Genomic DNA, 20,197 nt, shown 5'->3' with positions numbered 1-20,197 from the left:
TCATCGTTTCCGTCATTTACGAAAACGTAAAAAAAGAGCGAGAAACTTTCCATCATTACACTGGTGTAAAAAGCCTCCACGCCGCCGACGTCGATGAGGTGGATGCCATTTGCAACCAGATGTTTGACGCTTTGTTGAACAAGCACGAGACTTTCGAACAAAGTGGATCGGGTTGGACACTTTGCGATTCGCCTCACACTTTAACTTTGAAGGTGGCACGATACAACCCGGTGGGGGCATCCAGCTACATCGAATTGCCCCCGGAAATAGCCAGTAAGAAAGCCATCATCAACATTCAAAATGAGGATAACAGATGCTTTTTGTGGTGCATCATTGCCGATCATCACCCAGCCGATAATGACAAACATCGTTTATACCACTACAACAAGCCAGAATATCTCTCAGAATTTGAAAAACCTACGGCTGGCATTAATTACCCCGTAAATCTACGAGACATTAGTAAATTTGAGGCACAGTACAAGACAGATAAAAACGAAAATATAGCAGTACACATCTTCGGATTAGACAAAAACAACGCCATCTACGTTCTCAGACACAGCAACATTAAAAGTAATCGTGTCATCAGATTACTCCTGATCGAAGATGATGATAATTATCATTACTGTCTAATTCAGAATCTTCCAAAATTAACAAGAAGTCAAATTACCACAGATCACCATAAAATTGGAGTATGCGACAGATGCCTGAGTATATTCTACGGTCAAGGAAAAAAGAATGCTGATGAAGAACTCCGAGATCATCATGAAATGTGTAGTAAACATTCGGCTACGACTATCAAAATGCCTTCTCGAGACATGACATTTTCCAACTACACCGCATTACTCTGGCATCCCGTGGTGATATGCGCCGACTTTGAAAGTTTCCAACTTCCACTCGCCACATGCGAACCGAATCCCAGCGTATCGAGCACCACCGAAATTCTACATCACGAAGCCTGCGCTTTTGGATTGATGGTCAACAACACAGGCGATGTTATTTTACATCGTGGCAATGATGCTCCACAAAAATTCCTTCAAACCTTGAAGCAGATGGCCATACAATTCGCTCCTCCACTAAGAGAAGACAAAGCAATGGAGCCTCTTACCCAGGAAGAGAAGGAAGCATACGACCTTGCCTCTCAGTGTGGTGTGTGCGAAAGTAACTTCACCCTCGAAAATGTCAAAGTTCGCCACCACAATCATCACACGGGAAAATATGTGCCCCCCCCTGTGTAACAACTGCAATCTACAAATCAAAAAACCGAAATTTATTCCTGTATTCATTCACAATTTGGAGGGCTACGACGCCAAAATCTTCATAAAGGAGATGGGATGCGACGCTCAACCCATTAGCGTCATGGCTCGCACCAACGAGAAATTCATTTCATTCAGCAAGAAGGTGGACGTTGGAAATGGCAATCGCGTAGAAATTCGCTTCTTGGACTCCTACAACTTTCTGTCTTCGAGTTTGGCGACACTCGCGTCTCAACTCACCGACGATGATTTGATCGCCACCAGGAAATGTTTCGGCGACCAACATTTAGCACTGTTGAGACGCAAGGGTGTTTACCCGTACGAATACATGACGGATGCTTCCAAATTCTCAGAAACATCGTTACCACCGAGAGAAGCATTCTACAGTCGTCTTAGCGACACCTGTTGCACCGAAGAGGACTACCGTCATGCTCAGCTCGTCTGGTCTACATTCTCTTGTCAAACCATGGGTGACTATCACGATCTGTATCTGAAGCTGGATGTTACGCTATTGAGCGACCGTTTTCATCTCCATCGCTCGAGAGGAATGGCAGCATATGGTTTGGACCCCGCTTTCAGCTACACCACACCGGGTTATTCTTGGCAGGCGATGTTAAAATCCACGAAGGTGAAGATAGAACTCATCAAGGACGTCAATCAACTTTTGTTTGTCGAAGAGGCAAAACGTGGTGGAATCGTCCAGTGTCCCCTTCGATACGTCAAGGCCAACAATCCATATGTTGCCGATTTCGATGCAGGGAAACCGACAAACTTCTTGGCATACTGGGACATGAACAATCTGTATGGTTATGCCATGTCCGAGACTCTGCCTATCGGAGAATACGAATGGATGAGCGAGCAGGAACTTCAAGATTGTTTGGAATGGAGCGAAGATCATGAAAATGGATGTTTCCTGAAAGTAGATTTGGAATATCCTGCATCGCTTCATCGAGAACACCATGGATTTGCGATGGCACCTGTGATGGAATCGACTCCGGAGAAGAAGCTGATGCTCACCTTCAAGAGCAAAGAGAATTACGTGGTGCATTATCGCCTCCTACAATTCTACCTCCAGCATGGATTGGTTTTGAAGCGCGTGCACTCGGGATTGAAGTTTAGACAGACCAGGTGGCTAGCACCCTATATCGACGGCAACACTCAACGTCGAGCATCAGCTTCTTCTTCCGCAGACAAAGACCTATACAAGTTGATGAACAACAGCATCTACGGCAAGAGCATGGAAGATGCGAGGAAAAGAAGAAATATCAACTTGGTCTCCGACCCGAAGAAAATAAACAAGCTCGTCGCTCAGCCCACGTACAAGAACTTCACGATACTGAGCGACACGTTGGTATTGATCGAACGTGCTCTCCGCCACATAACAGTCGACAAACCAATCGCCGTGGGAGTCGCGATCCTCGAGTTGTCGAAGCTGGCCATGTACAAGTTTCACTACGACATCATGAAACCACGCTATGGAGAGGCGATCGAGGTGGCGTACACCGACACGGACAGCTTCGTGTACAACATCCACACCGATGATCTATACGAAGATCTGAAAAACATGAGCCACCATTTCGACTTCTCGAACTATCCAAAAAATCACGCGCTCTTCGACGACAGCCAGAAAATGACGATCGGGAAGATGAAGGATGAAGTCAACGGCCGCATCATCACAGAGTTTGCGGGTCTTCGAGCGAAAATGTATGCCGTGAAAATCCAGGACGAGACCGAAATAAAAAAAGCAAAAGGGGTGGGGCGTTCGAGCACAAACAAACTAACCGTAGAAGATTACAAGTCGTGCTTGTTCGACAAAAAAATCAAACGCATGACCGAACATCGGATCACGAGCACCATCGACCAGTTGCGTACATCCACGATCAACAAAGTGGCGCTTGATCCCCACGACACCAAATTGAGGCTACTCGACTGCAACATCCACACCCGAGAATGGGGGTGCCATGACGAGGAAGAAACCTGCTCGCACCATTAGACTTCTGCATCAAAAATGTACGTATTATTTCTTGCACCACTTTTTTTAAAAAAAAACAATCATTCAGACTAATTTTTGCATTCACACTTTTTTTTATATTTTTCTATCATTTTTTTTAAAGAAAAATAATCATTCACACTTTTTTTTATATTTTTCTATCGTTTTTTTAAAAAAAAAACAATCATTCACACTAATTTTTGCATTCACATTTTTTTTATATTTTTCTATCATATTATGTACACTATTTTGAGGATATTTTTTTTTCTTTCAGATGCAGCACCCCCTACGGAAACTTTTTTACTTCTTACACTTTCTATTCTTAACCAAAAAAATTTTCTTCTCTTCAATCATAAAACACACACATTACACACAGAGGTCCTCTGTAGGGAGTTATGGGGGGGTTAAAAAAGAACCCATGAAACTCTACAAAGGCATGGCTTTGTTAGCCGCGGCCATTAGAACTGCGTTGGGCGCCACGCACCCTCGCGAGGTTATAGGGGGCCAGGTATCCTAAAAGACAACAATTATTATTTTGTTTGTTTGTTTGCGTCACAATACAGGCGCGCGCGCGCGTGTGTATAACACATCGTGTTTCCCCCGAGAGAGAGGTTTACAAAAATCACGATATACGGAGTTGGAAAATTACGATATGGCGCATTCGCTCGTTACTGTTGCCAGCCATAAATCTCTCTCTCTCTCTCTCTCTCTCTCTCTCTCTCTTCATCTTACACCAACGTTGGCATCTCTATTTTTTTAGTTGCAAGTAAATTGCCAACACACTCTAGTTAATAATGCTACATATTATACGCACACACGCACACACATACTATATTACCATCCACCCATCTCTCTCTCTCTTTTACGGCAGTGCCGGCTCTCCTTGTTTAGTATATGTAGGTTGGCAACGCTGATCTTTACTTGAGGGCGGTCAACCGGGTTGATTGCACAAGCAAAATTGCCACCTCCTTGCTTTAGGTTAGGTTAGACCAAAAAAACCTTGGTGATTTTTTTTTTCGAGTGAGGAGTTGGCAACGCTTATCTCCACTTGAGGGCGGTCGACCGGGTTGATTGCACAAGCAAAGTTGCCAGCTCCTTGCTTTAGGTTAGGTTAGAGCAAAAAAGGCTGTGGGTAAGCTGTCGGTTGTTTAACTCTTCCCTTTCTCTTTTTTTTTCTTGTAAAAGGCTATGGCAAAAGTACCAGTGGGTTGGCAACCTTGCTTTATGCACTGTAAGGCAAGCCTCAAGCAAAATTGCCACCTCCTTGCTTTAGGTTACGTTAGACCAAGAAAAAAAACCTTGGTGATTTTTTTCGAGTGAGGAGTTGGCAACACTGCGAGAAAATACCTCAAGCAAGGTTGCCACCTCCTTGCTTTAGGTTAGGTTATACCCAAAAACAAAAACCCTGGTGATTTTTTCGAGTGAGGAGTTGGTAACACTGCGAGAAAATGGAGCTCATGCCTTACAAGAGCAAACCATTAAGGCGAGCTCCACCGAGCTCCATTTTCGGGCGTTGAATTCTCCATTTGGGTCTACACGAAAAGTAGGTCAAAGAACCGCTCTAGAACTGAGCTTACAGAAAAATATCGTAAGGGGAGACAGCCTTATAGTAAAATGTCGTAAGGCGAAAAGTAGGTCAAAGGACCGGTCTAGCCTTACAGAAAAATATCGTAAGGGGAGACAGCCTTATAGTAAAATGTCGTAAGGCGAAAAGTAGGTCAAAAGACCGCTCCAGAACGTTGGGTTTCACCTACTAACGATTAATCTCCCTGCTGAAATAGACTTGAATGGGAACGTTAGCACAGCATAGCATTTGTTCACCTTACACTTCAATTAAGAACAATTACATAATTGGAAGACTTGCCCTTTTATTTATTTGCAATTTCCTGCGGCGGGCACCCGTGAAAACCGCTGTTCCCTCACAGTGCCTGCACCCTCGTCTCTGTAATTGCCGACCGCCCTCGACGCTGTGGCCGCTTTCCTGCTGACCGACGGCTGCCGTCTGCGTCGGAGACACGCACAAATGGCCTCCCTCAGCGGAGCAGCGACCGATTGTAATTGTCTACCCTGGCCTGTCATTAAACGGCAATCTTCTTTTGTTTTTCCAGGTGCGCGGGAAGGATGAAGCCAGGCGGAAGAGGCGCCGTGGTCGCCGGTCTCCTACTCACGCTTCTTCAGTGCCATGGTAAGTACATTTCAGGCTCTTCGCTAGGTGGCAGGGCGAGCTTTCCTCTTGTTCTTGTGTCTTATGTGTTTGTGTGTTGCATAACCTTTATGTTACTTGTAATTAACTTTGTGTGAATATTATTTTCTCGTTGTATATATAACCTCTGATAATAAAGTCCGGCGAAAGGGCTCGGAAACGAAAAGTATTGACATATATTTCGAAACAGGTTTTACTAACCTTCAAAGAAATCCTTATCCAATGTAACGAACCTCTGAGAACGAGCCTACAAGTCCTGGAAACTCATGGATGAAGTCCTCTTTTGGGATGTTCTTCAGCTCCCTTGTCACGTGGTGTTGAATGCCTGTCAACCTCTTGCCTTTCGGGGCTAATCTGTCGTGAAAATAGGAAATAGTCCGGGAGAGCCAGATCAGGTAAGTATGGTGAGTGAGCGAGTGGCACAACCTTCTTCTTGGCCAGAGGCTGCTGCAGGACTAAAGCGGTATAAGGCTATGTATTGTCACGAAGAAGAAACAAAGATCCTCGCTGTGCGTACTGAGGCGTACGCGACAGATGAGTTGCAGTAAACGTTGGAAGTAGGAAGCGGCATTCGGCGTGGTTCTCTCAGGGAATAATTTCTGATCCATTTTTCCACATTCAGCAGAACTCGTTTCGTTTTACCTCACTGATACCTCATTAACAGTGACCTCACTGGGCACTGCATCGCTTCCTGCCTTGTTTCGGTGTATCCTGGCCTTTCATACAAGCCATGAACCGTTTGTGCACAGAGGGCAGAAGGTGAGCATTAGCCAACTTCATTGTCAGAGGTTGTATTGTGTGTGTGTGGTACAAATGTGATAACATTCATATTTGCTGCTTCGGTGGCCGATCTTATTGAGTGATAAGCTCACGATATCTCCCCTTCCTGGTTCGAGTCCCGCCCCGTCCTGTGTGTAGTCATCAGTGATTAACCTAGAGGAAGAAAGGGGAGAGAATAATAATTTAGCGCTCTCGCTTATGAGACCGTTTAAAAGTCACTTGAAAAGATTTATCGGGCTCCTGCCTCGAATGTTCCACGCATCACAGTCTGGGGAAAAAAAGAAGATCCTTGGACACAAAAGGGTCCAAATCCGCAGTAACAATATTCGAATGACCATTCTTGCATAATATTTTTTCTACGTTGTAGCTGCTGAGGTAAGAATGAACTTACCTCGGCAAGTTTTTGGTCAATCTTATGTACGCTCAACGGCAAAGGCAATAGTAGGCGAATTGCTCATCAACATTTTCACTGATTTTATTTTTCAGAGTGCGATGATCATGAAATAAAACATCACTAAGCAGAGGACAACCATACATCAACAGAATTGCATTCCTTTTAGGAACCCAGTATGTAGAATTAAAAAATAATAAAAGCTGTGATGCACAATTTACCTGCTATTTCCTTTGCCGTTGGCTGTACCGTACCTAGTGCCGACGGCATAAAAAGACCTGACAGGTGAGCTCATATTTTCCATATTGTGCCAAGAAAGATTTCCGTCGTCATATGCAATGTTGACTCCAGAAAGTTGAACCAGAATTTGCCTTGTTAGTTTCCTGGTTTCGTTCAGAGCATTTCACCTGAAGCATCTAATTAGTGCAGCGAACAACCAACTTCTTGATCGAAGTTTCTGTCCTTTTCATCATGTCCTCGGTGCAACGCTCAGAAAATCTTCAAGTTTGTTTCCTCTTCTTCAAGAAGCAGATTTCCCCAGTAGACAACCCTAGCAGTTAAGTTTCTCGTTTCAATAGCTACAAGGAAACTAAGTCTTGGCAATTTCGAGAATTCTAAAGCGATCCTTAATTCAGTTTGCAGTCTCTGCTGGGGTGAAGGATCGAACTAGTCTCGATGCATTCAGACGACCAAATGAGATCGTGGATTTTGCAGATTATTAGCGGCGATCTGCTTAGCGAAATTATTAAACCCGTAGCTATTATTGAGATTTTTCTGAAGTTACTGCTAGTTAGCTCAGTCAAGCAAACGAGATAAGGCAAGCAAAGAAAATAAAGGACATCGTTACAGCATCACGTACCAAGGAGTGGGTTTTGAAGGACAGGTTGAAAATGGGTGGAGTACTTTGGAAGAATTTAAGGAAGCCTAGAAGACCCTAAATCAGTTACATACCCTGGCAAGATTCTTGGTGGGTGGAGGTTGAGGGATGGAGAAAATAATTTGCCCGCTTCGTAGCGACAGGAGAATTTCTCAAATCCCTAGTTCTAATTATGCTCCTAATGAGGCGAATCCCGTGAAGCTATATTGGTTGATTAGCCTCGGTTTGGGGGCTCCCAGTAATTGCGTCACTGCAGAGCGTGATTCGTACGGCGCGCGGCTTCCTTAAAACCCGTCGCTGTTGAGTTTCCGGTCGAAAACAGGATCTTTCTCTCCCTCTCTACGGCTTCCAGTTCCGGGAAGTTTTTGCCGGAAGATTTGAAGGGTTTCGCCCCTCTCTTCTCCGGGAGAACTTCCGGCTGAAGCCTGCTCTGGCTGACGCGACGTTTGATCAACGTCTTAGAAGATTGAGAGCAGATTTGTTTGATGCTGTAACCCTGTTGTTTCGGAGAAAGCAGAACTGAACTTTGTAACACTGTGTCTCAATTATACCTGTTGTTCAGCTGTGATGACTTGCTATTATACAGCAGCAGTTTGTAAGGGGTATACAGGGTGTATCATAAGTAATAGCTTAAACTGACACAGTTGAAAGTACACGATAATAGAAGCAAAAAAGTTTCAGTAAACATGGGTCCGCAAACGAGCCGTTTTCGAGATAATGGACATTTCAACTCATTTCTTTTACAGCAAATTAGAAACTACACCCTGGAGAATGATCCCTGCAAGTTCTTCCGTTTCTCTGCGTTCAGTTTAAGGCAAAAACGAGACTCCAAAGTTGCGAGGCTAGCGTTGCGCTGAAAACACGCCCGCCATGTTAATACGTCACTACTTAGAGAGAGCTCGTTTGTCGTCCGCTTCGAGCGTCCAGTTTACTGGGGGATAGCCACGGCGGAGAACCAACGTGTTCAGGAGTTTTACAAATCTGTACAGATTTTAATAACAATGGAAGAAAGAACGATAGTGGAAGTGAAACTATGCTTTGTAATGATCATAATTCTATTAAATATCCCTGTTGCTCACGTGCAAGATAAATGAAATGGTTCTGCTGCGTGCGTGTTCTCGGGTCATGCGAAAAATATTGCTTGTAAAATTCGTTACGGACCAAATTTTCAAAAAATATATTTGAAACTTATTTATCGAAATTTACCGTTAACTATGTAGTGCAACATAAGAATTTTCACATTCTTCACTTTATTTAAAAAGCCTTTTTCTTTCTTTTCCATATAGCATTTCTGTTACGCAAATTATGGTCAAATATTTTTTTGAAGACTAGAGAAAATACATTGAGAAGATTACATCAGTTGCACAGTAGATATCAATACTTAGTTTATGTATAATTATTACAAGGAAATATTGTGTATAACATAATATCCCATACTGAAATGGTACGGTACATTTTGAATTTTATACTGCAAGAAAAAAAGCCTCCTCATCTCTTTACCGGAATGCATTAATTGGTTGGTACACAACATCACCAGGGTGGCGACAGACCTGGAAAACCTGGAAAACCGGGAAAAGTCAGGGAATTTGAGGTGTCAAAAAAGTCAGGGAAATGTCAGGGAATTTCGTCTTCATTGACTTCGAACACTCTTTTGACGAAAATTGTTGTAGCTCGGGCACTATGGGAGCAATCTACTTCGGATAACTTTTGTTTTGCAGCTAAAACATCAGCGCATGCAACGGTGTACAAAATAGAACACCGGATCAAGGAAGGGGGGCTTGGGGGGCACGTCCCCCGAATTTCAATGGAAAAAACAAAAATCTGGAGTTTGCTACATTCTTTTCAAAGAACGGACATTTCTCAAGAGAATGAAACATGTTTCATGATCTTGGGTGCCACACAAGTTGAATAATAAGCCAAAATGTGAAACTTTTTTTTTACGAAAAATAGGTAATTTGCATCTTTGGAGGAAACTTGATATAACTCGGGTACTATGGGAGCAATCTACTTCGGATAAGTTTTGGTTTGCAGCTAAAACATCATAGCATGCAACCGTGTACAATTCAGAACACCGAACCGAGAAATGGGGGTTTGGCGGCGCGACCACCGAATTTCAATAATAAAAAAAAAAAAACATAAAAATCTGAAGTTTACCTCCTCTTCTCCCGCTATTTTGGGGAGACGACGCAAACCTTAGTATTCTCTTCAAAGAATGGAGGTTTCCAAAGATATTGAAACATGTTTCATGTTCCTGGGTAACATACAAGTTGAATAATGAGCCAAAATGTGAAACTCTGTTCGGAAATGTGGCATGGATATGTTGCGGGAGGGGGGGAGGTTGGTCATCAATATGAATTTCCCCAGGCTTCCTCCAGACCTGTGCCAGAGTTTCCACCCAAACATAAGAGTATGAAGGTCCAAAAAGCACATTCATTTCGTAATCAGCACCATGATACCATATGGTATCATCGGGCCAGTACGACCTTACTCTGATGATACCATATGGTTGGTATCATCGGGGGAGTAAAGGTTAAGCCTCTAAATATTATGTGGAAAATGCATTGAATTATCATTTTTTCTTGTCCGTATTGGAGTAGTAAGGGGACTTGTCAACAGATGGAGGGGATAAGAGCGGTTGGCGCCGTCCGATAGTTGTCGGGCGTCGTAGTAAGTCATTTTGTTGGGCAAACTGAAGGAACATGGAAACAAATAGGTTCCATTGATACATACGATTTTTGTCGAATATTGCCACCCGACAAAGTATCTCACTACAACATGCGACAGAAATTGCATGGACTGCAACATCCAACCAAAAAACGCATGCATAAACAAGAAGAGCTTTAGACTGCAAATATGCTGCTGGAATTTTATTACTCTTCTGGCTCACTTCACCTTATTGAATGTAGAAGTGCTTACGAAGGCTTTCTTTTACCATCCTGACGTATTACTGGTTTCGCATAAGTTAACATACGTTTACAATGCCATTGCAATATTCTTAGAAGAAGAATCCAACAAAACGGGATGTATATTGAATACGATCACGAAAAAGTGAAACATAAACCTTCGTTGGTGAACGTTATAAAAATTGGCAAGTGCATGCTCCCAACCTCAAATTTACTGCAACACTAGTATTGCAATGAAATTAACGCCACTCTCTGTCCTGTATGTTTAATCTCGTGAGAGATGGTCTTAAATCTCTCACTGAGTGAAGTTAATGTCCAATATTATGAAATAAAATATAATAATAAATACGTAAATATTTTAATATCATATTTACTCGAATCATTCATTCATAACAGCAAATCACTTCCTTCAGGAATTGACTTTTCTTTGCCAGCCCTGCTAAATTTTCACTTTCCATCTACTGATTTATACGAGGGGTGGCCAGAAAGTAATTTCCAATTTTTCGAAAACGCCAAAACCGTGAAAAATGATAATTGCTGCGAAATTATGTTTAGGAATGTGCAGTGATGTCTGGACAAATTTTTCGCCCGTTCGAAATATAGAAATAATGCGAAATTGGCAAAAAAAATGCGAATTGTTGGTGTTTTTAGGGATTTTTTAAAGAAATGTCCTAAAACAACGAAAAATTCCATGAAATCCAACATCCTTGTCTTTTCTAGGCCATGTTTATGTACATAGAACATGCAAGTTTTCCAACATTTTACTCAAGAGTAAACTATAGAGTTATACGTACGTGGAATAATTCCGACAGCCACATTAAATCATTTATTTCCCACGATTTTTTCAACTTCTATCAAAACCATTTGCATCACAGAGCAAAGTGGCAGGGTTCTAACAGGAGATCGAGTGCGTATCTACCGTCACACGGGAGTCACATCTTCAGTATTTGTCGCACGAGATATGTTTTGAATTACCAAGCTAAGTGCGCACTATTGGCATTTGTCGAGCGAGTAATAATGGAGCTCAGTCGTTAGAGCATCTTACTACTATGCGAGAGACCCGGGGTAGATCCTCTGCGGGGGAGAACCAGGATGTTTTCCACCTATTCAAACTGCTCCGGCGCCCACCCAGCATCATATGAAGCTGGTACCTTGAGGAAACTTTGAGGGATAAAGGTAGCCAGGAGTGTGGTGCTGATCACATCACCCCCACCTTCAACCGTGATCAAGAAAGTGTGGGGCCCTAACTACACACCAAAATTCTATTATCTAAAATCCTTACCTTAAAATTAACAAACGGGTATGGAAAATAACTTTCCCAAAGTAACTTTCAACATATCAAACTCTCGCGAAGAGACGTAAGCCACGTGACTTATAATTTGAAACAGTAGTTTAAAAACACCATGAAGGTATAATTTCAGATATTTGCCAGAAAATTGGCTAAAATGAAAATGTGAATTTTGGGGAAAATAACACCATAGAGTAAAAAATAAAAAATAAGAAAATACACCAATTTGAAAAAAAAATTAAAATATCAAGGTCCCTACCGATTAGGCATAAATAAAACAAGAATATCAGTTGTAATTTATTGCATTTGTAACAGTGAGTCCTAACCTAATTTTCGGCATAATCACCACCGTTGTTCTGGCATGTGTCGTAGCATGGCACTAAATTTTGTATGCCCATGGCATATGTGTCTGACAGCAAAGACTGGAACTATCTCTACCACAGTGTAGCTGTCAAATCCTTGCCCTGCCAGAAACCTCTTCAGTTGAACAAAGAGATGAAAGTCGGTACATTCAAGGCCAGGTCTGTACAGGGAGTGGTCCAAGATCTCTCACCTGAAGTGATGCAAAGGGCCCGTGTGTACTCAGCTGTATGGGGTTGTGCACATTCGATTGGCCTTCCGTGAATTGTCTGCACCATCGTCTGACCAAAGTATCACGCACAACGTACGGTTTGCACAACTCAGACGATTGCTGGTGGCTCTGTGCCAAATTCTGAGCGTGCAATGTAGGCTACATCACAGTCGGTTGGAGACTGTATGAGAGCTGCAATCTTTAACCTAGAACTGTCCTAAACCGGCTGCATTGCAACTGTACCAGATTACAGCTACATGCCACTTCTTCCTGCGTGCATGTGTGTGTGTCGCTCTCCGGCCACTAGTGCTGCATACAGGCACCATCGGAGCTTTTTCAGGATGCCCCTCGTATATGAACTTTCAGAAGCTTTTATTATTAGAGTGTTCCTGTTTTAATGTATTGGTTTAAGTAAATCAGGTACCTATACAGTGCAATTCTATAAATTCCTTGCGTTAAATTTCTAATACCTACATACCCTTTTCATCAGCATTAATGGTATAACTGCATGTTGTCAGTTTCACAGCACTGTACTGAAGCAGAAATCCCATTCATAATGTAACGAAATATGACACTTTATTTTGTTCGATTCAGTTGTTTCACTTATATGCAAGAGTTGTTTGCGTTACAGAAAAGAGAGAAGTAGCTTTATGCATCGAAAAATGAGTCCGCACTCATAGTTTTTGCAAGCAGAGGGTTTCAAACCTCAGTGGAAATATCAATATATAATACAGAGAATGTATAAGGAGACTGATAAATTACAAATTGTAGAGTAAGGTGGGGCAAGACTGCGCAGTTTGAGTTCATAATTTTATATTCAAGCTATAAAACTACAAACACACATGAAAAAAGCAATACACATTGCACTATCCTTTGCTAACTCACAGTAAATTTCCGAAAGCTGAATGAACAATATTTCTGCATGAAACAATTACAAAACCGTGACCATGCAAATGCGTAGTCATACCCGCACCGCGGGGTAAGACTGCGATCAAGTTCGGGTAAGAATGCGCACTTTCTACACAGAGTCACATTTGTATAAAAAGAAACACAAATCACCTAAAAAAGTTCTTCTATCATATGGGATCCATTTCTCGTGGCATTCTCACAGTAGGCATAGTGAATCCCGTCCTGCACTTCGGTTAGGAATTGCTAACACAAATCACAAATAAAGGTTCCCGTTTCATACGAGGTGCAATTTTCATGCCACCACTCGTCACATGTGGAACACTGGATCCAATCCTCTACTGGAGGATAGCAGTACTTCTCATTACAAGCTGGGCAATTGTACTCTTTCTTCTGGCGTTTTCTGTTTGCTACATCTTCTTCAACAACGATGTTCCGTTTCTGTTTCCCCTGAACTTTCTTCTTACTCTTCTCAGCCAACGAGGCTTCCAAGTTGACTTTGAATAGAGATCCAGTTAACACCTGAGACTGCCTTCCCTTTCGTCGGCGGTGCTGAATATGCTCTGCACGTGGAAGTGGTGATATCTGGTTAACGGAAATGTGCCCGTATGATTCAGTATTGTTAGCCACACTTGTTGAAGGCTGCTCATCTGGAGTTGGAGTTGATGCATTTATCACAGTAGAGGGAAGAAACTCGTCCTCAGTGAAGATGTCTTGATTGAAAGGGCATAATCCAGTCACTTCAAAGCCCTTTATGGCATTCCCAACTGTAGCTGCCTTCCCATATGCCTTTGTAAACATGGATGCCACTTGGAAAACTGTGATTGGGCGACCCGGATGGTTACTCATCCACTTATCACACTCAGATGAATAAAACGACTTCAGTGGACCAAAAAATGATCTATCTAATGGCTGGGCCTTGTGAGCCACACACTTGCACCTGCAAGCCACACACTTGTGGGGTAAAACTGCGCACGTGCGCAGTCGTGCCCCGTGCTGCATTCCTGAAAAAATCACGTGATGCTGCCCAGCCATTGCACAAAGCAATGGAAACTAATACGCAGGTGGACTCGGCATTAACACAGCTTCTTCTACCCATCAACATCGTAATATTGTAAAAATTCACAGTGACGTAGTACTCAAAACACGTAGTACCAAAATAAATAGCAAACACCCTAAAAATCTTTTCAACTTACCTCTCTCAGCACAACGAATCTCAAACGTATCTTCACCACTGTCCACAGCTAGCTACCATCTTGGACGAAGTAACGGTGGCGCAGTGGTGCCAACTGTGTGTGATTTTCACCTCGAAAACCCGGTGCGCAGTCTTACCCGCCGCGCAGTCTTACCACACCTTACTCTATTTCTTAATCAATCTCTCTTCACTCTTATCTCATTTAGTCATAACTTTAAAAATAATCAAGTATTTTATTTTAAACTTACTGCGTATGACAAAATTCCATAATCCTTCCTTAGCTTGTGAATTGTAATTTTCCAAATTCACTATTTTGCAGTTTGAATTCAAATCATAGAGAATAGAGAAATTAAGTCAATTTAATAGAAGATAATATTGGTACTTAACAAAACCATACGTGGATCTGTATGAGTTTATTATTTCCATTTGCAAAAACATCGATTTAGTTTAGTTTGTAATTGTCATGGGAAAATGTAAATTTTGTCCTGGAAAACCTGGAAAAGTCAGGGAATTTCATTTCTGCTTGTTTGTAGCCACCCTGATCACCACTAGGGATCCTATCGAGACGAGAGTTGAAAGTTGTAAATGTCTGTCTCGTGTTTATTTGTAAATGTCTCGTTGACAGACTCGTCTCCATTTATAAACATCCGTCTCGTTCTCGTCTCGGTTTCGGAGGCAATGCTCGTTCTCGTCTCAAGTGTCGAAAAATATAGAATTTACAACGTATGCAAAGGATTATCGTACAAACTTTCACAGTGCATAGCGATTATAAAGACAAAAAACTTTTCTTAGCGTTTTTTTTTTATTTGTTTGACTCCTCGTTTCAACGCTACGAGCCCTCGAAAACTAGATATTATCCAGCTTAAATGTGCAAACCAAACACGCCGATTCAGATTTAACATGCATGAACTGGCATTGTAATTATTATACACAAAATTCATGATTTATCTGAGGAAGTCGCATGTTCCAGGTTTGACTCTCGGGCATGACCGTTCCTTCGTGAATGTCCTTTCATTGAAGTGTTACGTTGGGGGATGTATCCTGTTTCATCTACGGGACAAGCGAATGTTTTAGAAATCAGACAGGATAGACCAAATGTTTCGTCTCGTATCGTGGATAGATTGGTGATACTTAGATTGTTCTGGTTGGTGGTTGGTAGTGTATGTATGGGGGGGGGGGTCTCTTGCATCCCGACTTCGAATACTGCTTGTAGACATTCATCTTCATTGTCGCGATTAGCCAAATTCTTTCAGCCTTTGGTAATAACTAACGGTAAAATATTAAAAAGAATTCCAGTTTACGTAACATCTAAGAGTAATCGAGGACAAGGGTTCAAACGGTCTTCCAGCCTTTGGTAATAACTATTGTCGGGACGCGCTAGCAAGCGGCGTGGGACCACCCACTCTGGTAGCGACGCGCTGTTGCCGGATTGACCTACTTCAGGATTCTCGCGAGCCCACAGAAACGGAAGAAGATTGAAGGTATCTCCAGTTTTAGGTAATATCTAAGAGTAATCGAAGACAAGGACCCAAGCGGCCTTCTAGTTTTTGTAATAATTAACGGAAGAAGAGAGAATGAATCTCCAATCTTCGGTAATATCTAACAGTAATCGAAGACAAGGGCCCAAGCGGCCTTCCGTTTTTCGTAATAACTAACGGAAGAAGATTAAAAATATCTCCAATCTTCGGTAATATCTAACAGTAATCCAAGACAAGGGCTCAAGCAGCCTTCAAGCCTTTCGTAATTACTAACGGTAGAAGATTAAAAAGATATCCAGTCTTCCGTAATATCTAAGAGTAATCGAAGACAAGGTGTCCGAATTAGTGTCCGAACATTTTTTTTTGTGCGTTTTTTTTCTTGTGTAGTGGTTGTTATGTGTTTGTGTGTCTTGTGCAGTAGTTGTGCTGTGTAGTGTATGCGTTTGTCTTGTGTAGTAGTTGTGCTGTGTAATGTGTTTGTGTTCGTCTTGTGTAGTAATTGTGCTGTGTAATGTGTTTGTGTTTGTCTTGTGTAGTAATTGTGCTGTGTAATGTGTTTGTGTTTGTCTTGTGTAGTAATTGTGCTGTGTAATGTGTTTGTGTTTGTCTTGTGTAGTAGTTCCTCCATTCATATTGGGGGTTAGGCGTAGAGCTGACAACTCTGCACTGTAAAAAAAAATGTCAAGAAACAGCAATATAAGGCCATGGATGTTCCCAAGGTAAAATATTCCGGAGGTAAAATAGTCCCCCGTTCGGATCTCCGGGTGGGGACTACTTTGGGAGGTCCCTGGACTAAGGATAAAATCTACATTAGGAAAAAGGATATTAAATTAGGCACCTGGAATGTTCTGAGCCTTTACCGGCCTGGGGCGTTTCAGTGTACAGTTAATGAGATAGTTAAGTATAAATTAGATGTAGTAGCTGTCCAGGAAGTTAGGTGGCCAGGAGAATGGAATTGTAAAACTAAAAATTATACGTTGAGATGGACCTAAGGGAAATCGGTAGGGATGGAAAAGAGTATATAGAACTTGCTCAAGATAGGGAAAGATGGAAGGCCTGTGTTGCTGCAGCCATGAACCTTCGGGTTTAAGAAGGCTAGGGAGTTAGTTAGTTAGTTAGTTAGCCAAAAGTGGAAAGAAATGTGACTTTAGAGAAGATACATACTAAATTAACCATACGTTCTCATCGTTGCGGTTAAACGAAGTGACGGAAAAGTAGGATAAATACATAAATTTTGAATATATATATATTAACTGAAGAAACTGTCGTTTACTGCAGGAAATTTAAAAACTCCGCGTACCTTTTTATACTGTATCACCTCTTATATTGCAGAAATTGGCTTGTAAATCAGACTGTTCTAAACATATTATTTTATAATTTGCGAAGAAAATATTATGACGAAAATAATTTTAATTCCAGATAGGCATTCTTATAACAATAAGTTTTCCAGTCAGAACCAACTTATGTATTGACAATGATCAATTCTGTTCATGTGTTCAGCCAGTTTTCTTTTGTTTTGTCAGCCTAATGGGAAAACCCTCTACCGAGTGGCTGAATTATAGTAAATACTACTATACTGTTAGGGTATAATTCATCTTCAAGAAATGGAGCACGCATTGTTGCACTGGAAGTTATAAGATACTTGTTTTACACAGTAATAAATTACCTTTCTCTCTCGCTATCACGGCCAATGCTAGATTTACGGGACGAGAAGAAGCCCTGCCTGCACGCATATCTAAGTGATGACGTCAGGCCAGTTCCGAGAATCTATAGAGAGAGCGAACTAGTAACTCGAGAGAGCTCGACGAGGGAGAAAACGACTGCAGCTACCAGCCTTTGCAGCAACGTGTACTGTTTCGATCCACCCTCTCGCTTTCTCCTCTTCTCTAAAGTTATGCGCGGGCTTGTTTTGCAGATTCGCGGGATATAGTATAGAGGGGAAAAATCGTAACACTACCTGTTTCTTCTGTCACAATTACAACCCGGCACTACACTATTACGAATCAAATGAGGATAAGTTTCCTACTGCACAAACGCGATGGACCAAGCCTCCTGGCTCGTTCTCTTCATTTTTTCCGCCTCTCTCACAAAGCCACGTGAACGGGGGTACCTGTGGATGGTATCTCACCAGCTTCGATAAATTTCGCAAATCATCCCCCAAGCTGTGCCATTGTCACCATGTAAAACATGCCATCACCTCTTCAGTCATCCTGAAGACATAATTTCCACTCTCGTTCTTCGGACTTGAAAACTTTAAAGTGTATTTTGCAATTGTCAGTAGAACATAAAAATAGTACAACAGACGCTAACCAACTTAAAATTGACATTTTTATGGCCCAAAAAACCATGCCTATACTATAATTTTACATGAAACGTGAATACATTTTACTATTTCCCGTTTACTAAAATTCAAGATCTTCATGTAATGCATGTAATTCTACTCGTACACCAATTCTGTAGTGAGGAATATTAGTTATACATAAAACAAATGCACAGACCATTTCGGGCACTACTTTAATAATCTTCTGGAGTGATGAAAGAGTTGGGTATATTATCAATTGCACCAAATTACTCACTCTACAGTCATGATTTTTTTGTTCTATCTTTTTGACATAGCAATATATTTGTGTCTTCTGAACCTAGCAAGAAGCTATTAGCACATTTCAGTTTAGCACTTCCTAGAGTTCTAAAGTTAGTACACTGGCCCTTAAAAATACAAACTATTCACAAATTTATCCTCAAAATTGTCACCTTCTAGTATACCCTTAATTCATCCGCTGTTAATACCTAAACAGGGAGGTACAAGAACAATATATATATTTTTAAACTTGTTAGTACATTATACTCTGTCCTTCTTTTCAAGAAGCATTTAGGCACTTATAGGCACTAATAATCGAAATAGGCAACTTTAGCGACAATATAATTCACATATGGTGACTGCATTACCCTGAAATTAACGTCTGCACTGAGAGCCTACGAATCTGTTCGCGGGAACAAAATTGTCATTTAGGGCATAAATGGATTGTGTGTGGCCACTTATGAATCAAAATGTGCTTGCCTGTAGGGCCGAGATGGGTCTGCCTAATTTGTACGATGCCCGCCAAAGAAAATATTAGTACTTACTGCGTGTCGCTTTATCACAAACCCATGGCTCTGAAGTGGAGGACCATATTGTATTCCATAAGGTGATTCGACTCTGAGACAGGGCAAAATCCAGATACAGTTGTTTTCCTTATAGATTTCAATATGCCAATAAAAATGACATGTGTAAAACATATCTAAGCTACAGTATATGAAAGAGAGAGTGCCTACGTTTACTTCTTGATACGGAGGAACTTGGCCTGAATTCAATTAGCCCCTTTACGATTTTTTTATCGGTGCTAATAGCCTCAGTGCTGACGCTCTCATAAAGTTTAAACCTCAAACAACAGCATCGCCAATCCCACTCGATTGGCACAGACCAGCATCGCGAACGATCTTAAACGGATCTTGCTTTCGAATGTAATTAATATTCGCTTAGACCTGCACTTGCTTCCGGTCGGATCCGACGTGTTAAGTGGATTGGCTACTTCAGCACTTTGGAGTTCCGTCGGTTGTTAGTAAACGTTGGCAACCCCACCCCTCTTTCTCCTCTGTTGATGCGCTCTTTCTGAACTTCATTCAGCCCCTATAAGCTTAGAATGGATAGTTCCCAAATTCGACAGGAGATAACGTCATGCTCGCAAGATGTGGCGCGAGCACACAAGGGATGAACGAAACCCTACCAGGTGCCACACAAAGGGTTTTCCACTTTTGACGCTGAGTGGCCGAGCGCGTTGAGTGTTCGACTCACGATCTCTGCGTCGAATGTTTCAGGTTCGAGTCCCAACTTCGGCACGGTTTCTTTGCGTCGTCCTCTTCATCAATTTCACCTAATCAACATTCATCCTCATCGTCGCTATTAGTCTGAGGAGGCAGAAAAGGGGCTTAAAATAAGAAAAATGGAAATAAAAGGTAGATTTGGTTTATTTTACTTCGCATTTCTGTCACTTTTGGCTAATCGTGAAGGTGAGGATGAGTGATGTATGGAGAAATTGATGATGAAAGGACACTCACAAATAACACCCATGCCCAGGCCAGGATTCGAACCCGGTACCATTGGCGTCCTAGCGCGATATGCTAACCACTCCACCACGAACGCCGCCTCCACTTTTGGAGTTATGCACCTAGGAATTTTGTAAAGATGGCATATTAACTGCGCCATTTTCTCTAGTCTACCATCTAAGGCAGTGGTCCCCAAAGTGTGCGCCGCGGCGCCCTAGGGTGCCTTGGCTGGCTTACAGGGACGCCGCGAAAATGTTTCAATATTTTCACTGAAATTAT

At 41.9% G+C, this 20,197-nt stretch overlaps 1 protein-coding gene across 1 annotated transcript in view; it reads left to right on the top strand.

The window, feature by feature from the left end:
* Nucleotides 1-20,197, top strand: part of Cad87A (cadherin 87A) — an 811,032-nt gene that overhangs the window by 428,023 nt on the left and 362,812 nt on the right. Inside the window, exon 3 of the mRNA XM_083131271.1 lies at nucleotides 5,352-5,428. Coding sequence (XP_082987397.1) covers nucleotides 5,352-5,428 — 77 coding nt within the window. The remainder of the gene's footprint in view (nucleotides 1-5,351; nucleotides 5,429-20,197) is intronic.

This window comes from Lepisma saccharinum, chromosome 11, assembly GCF_977018435.1.
Source record: "Lepisma saccharinum chromosome 11, izLepSacc3.1, whole genome shotgun sequence".
Taxonomy (NCBI): Eukaryota; Metazoa; Arthropoda; class Insecta; order Zygentoma; family Lepismatidae; genus Lepisma; species Lepisma saccharinum.
This window is presented reverse-complemented; position numbering and strand designations above follow the sequence as displayed.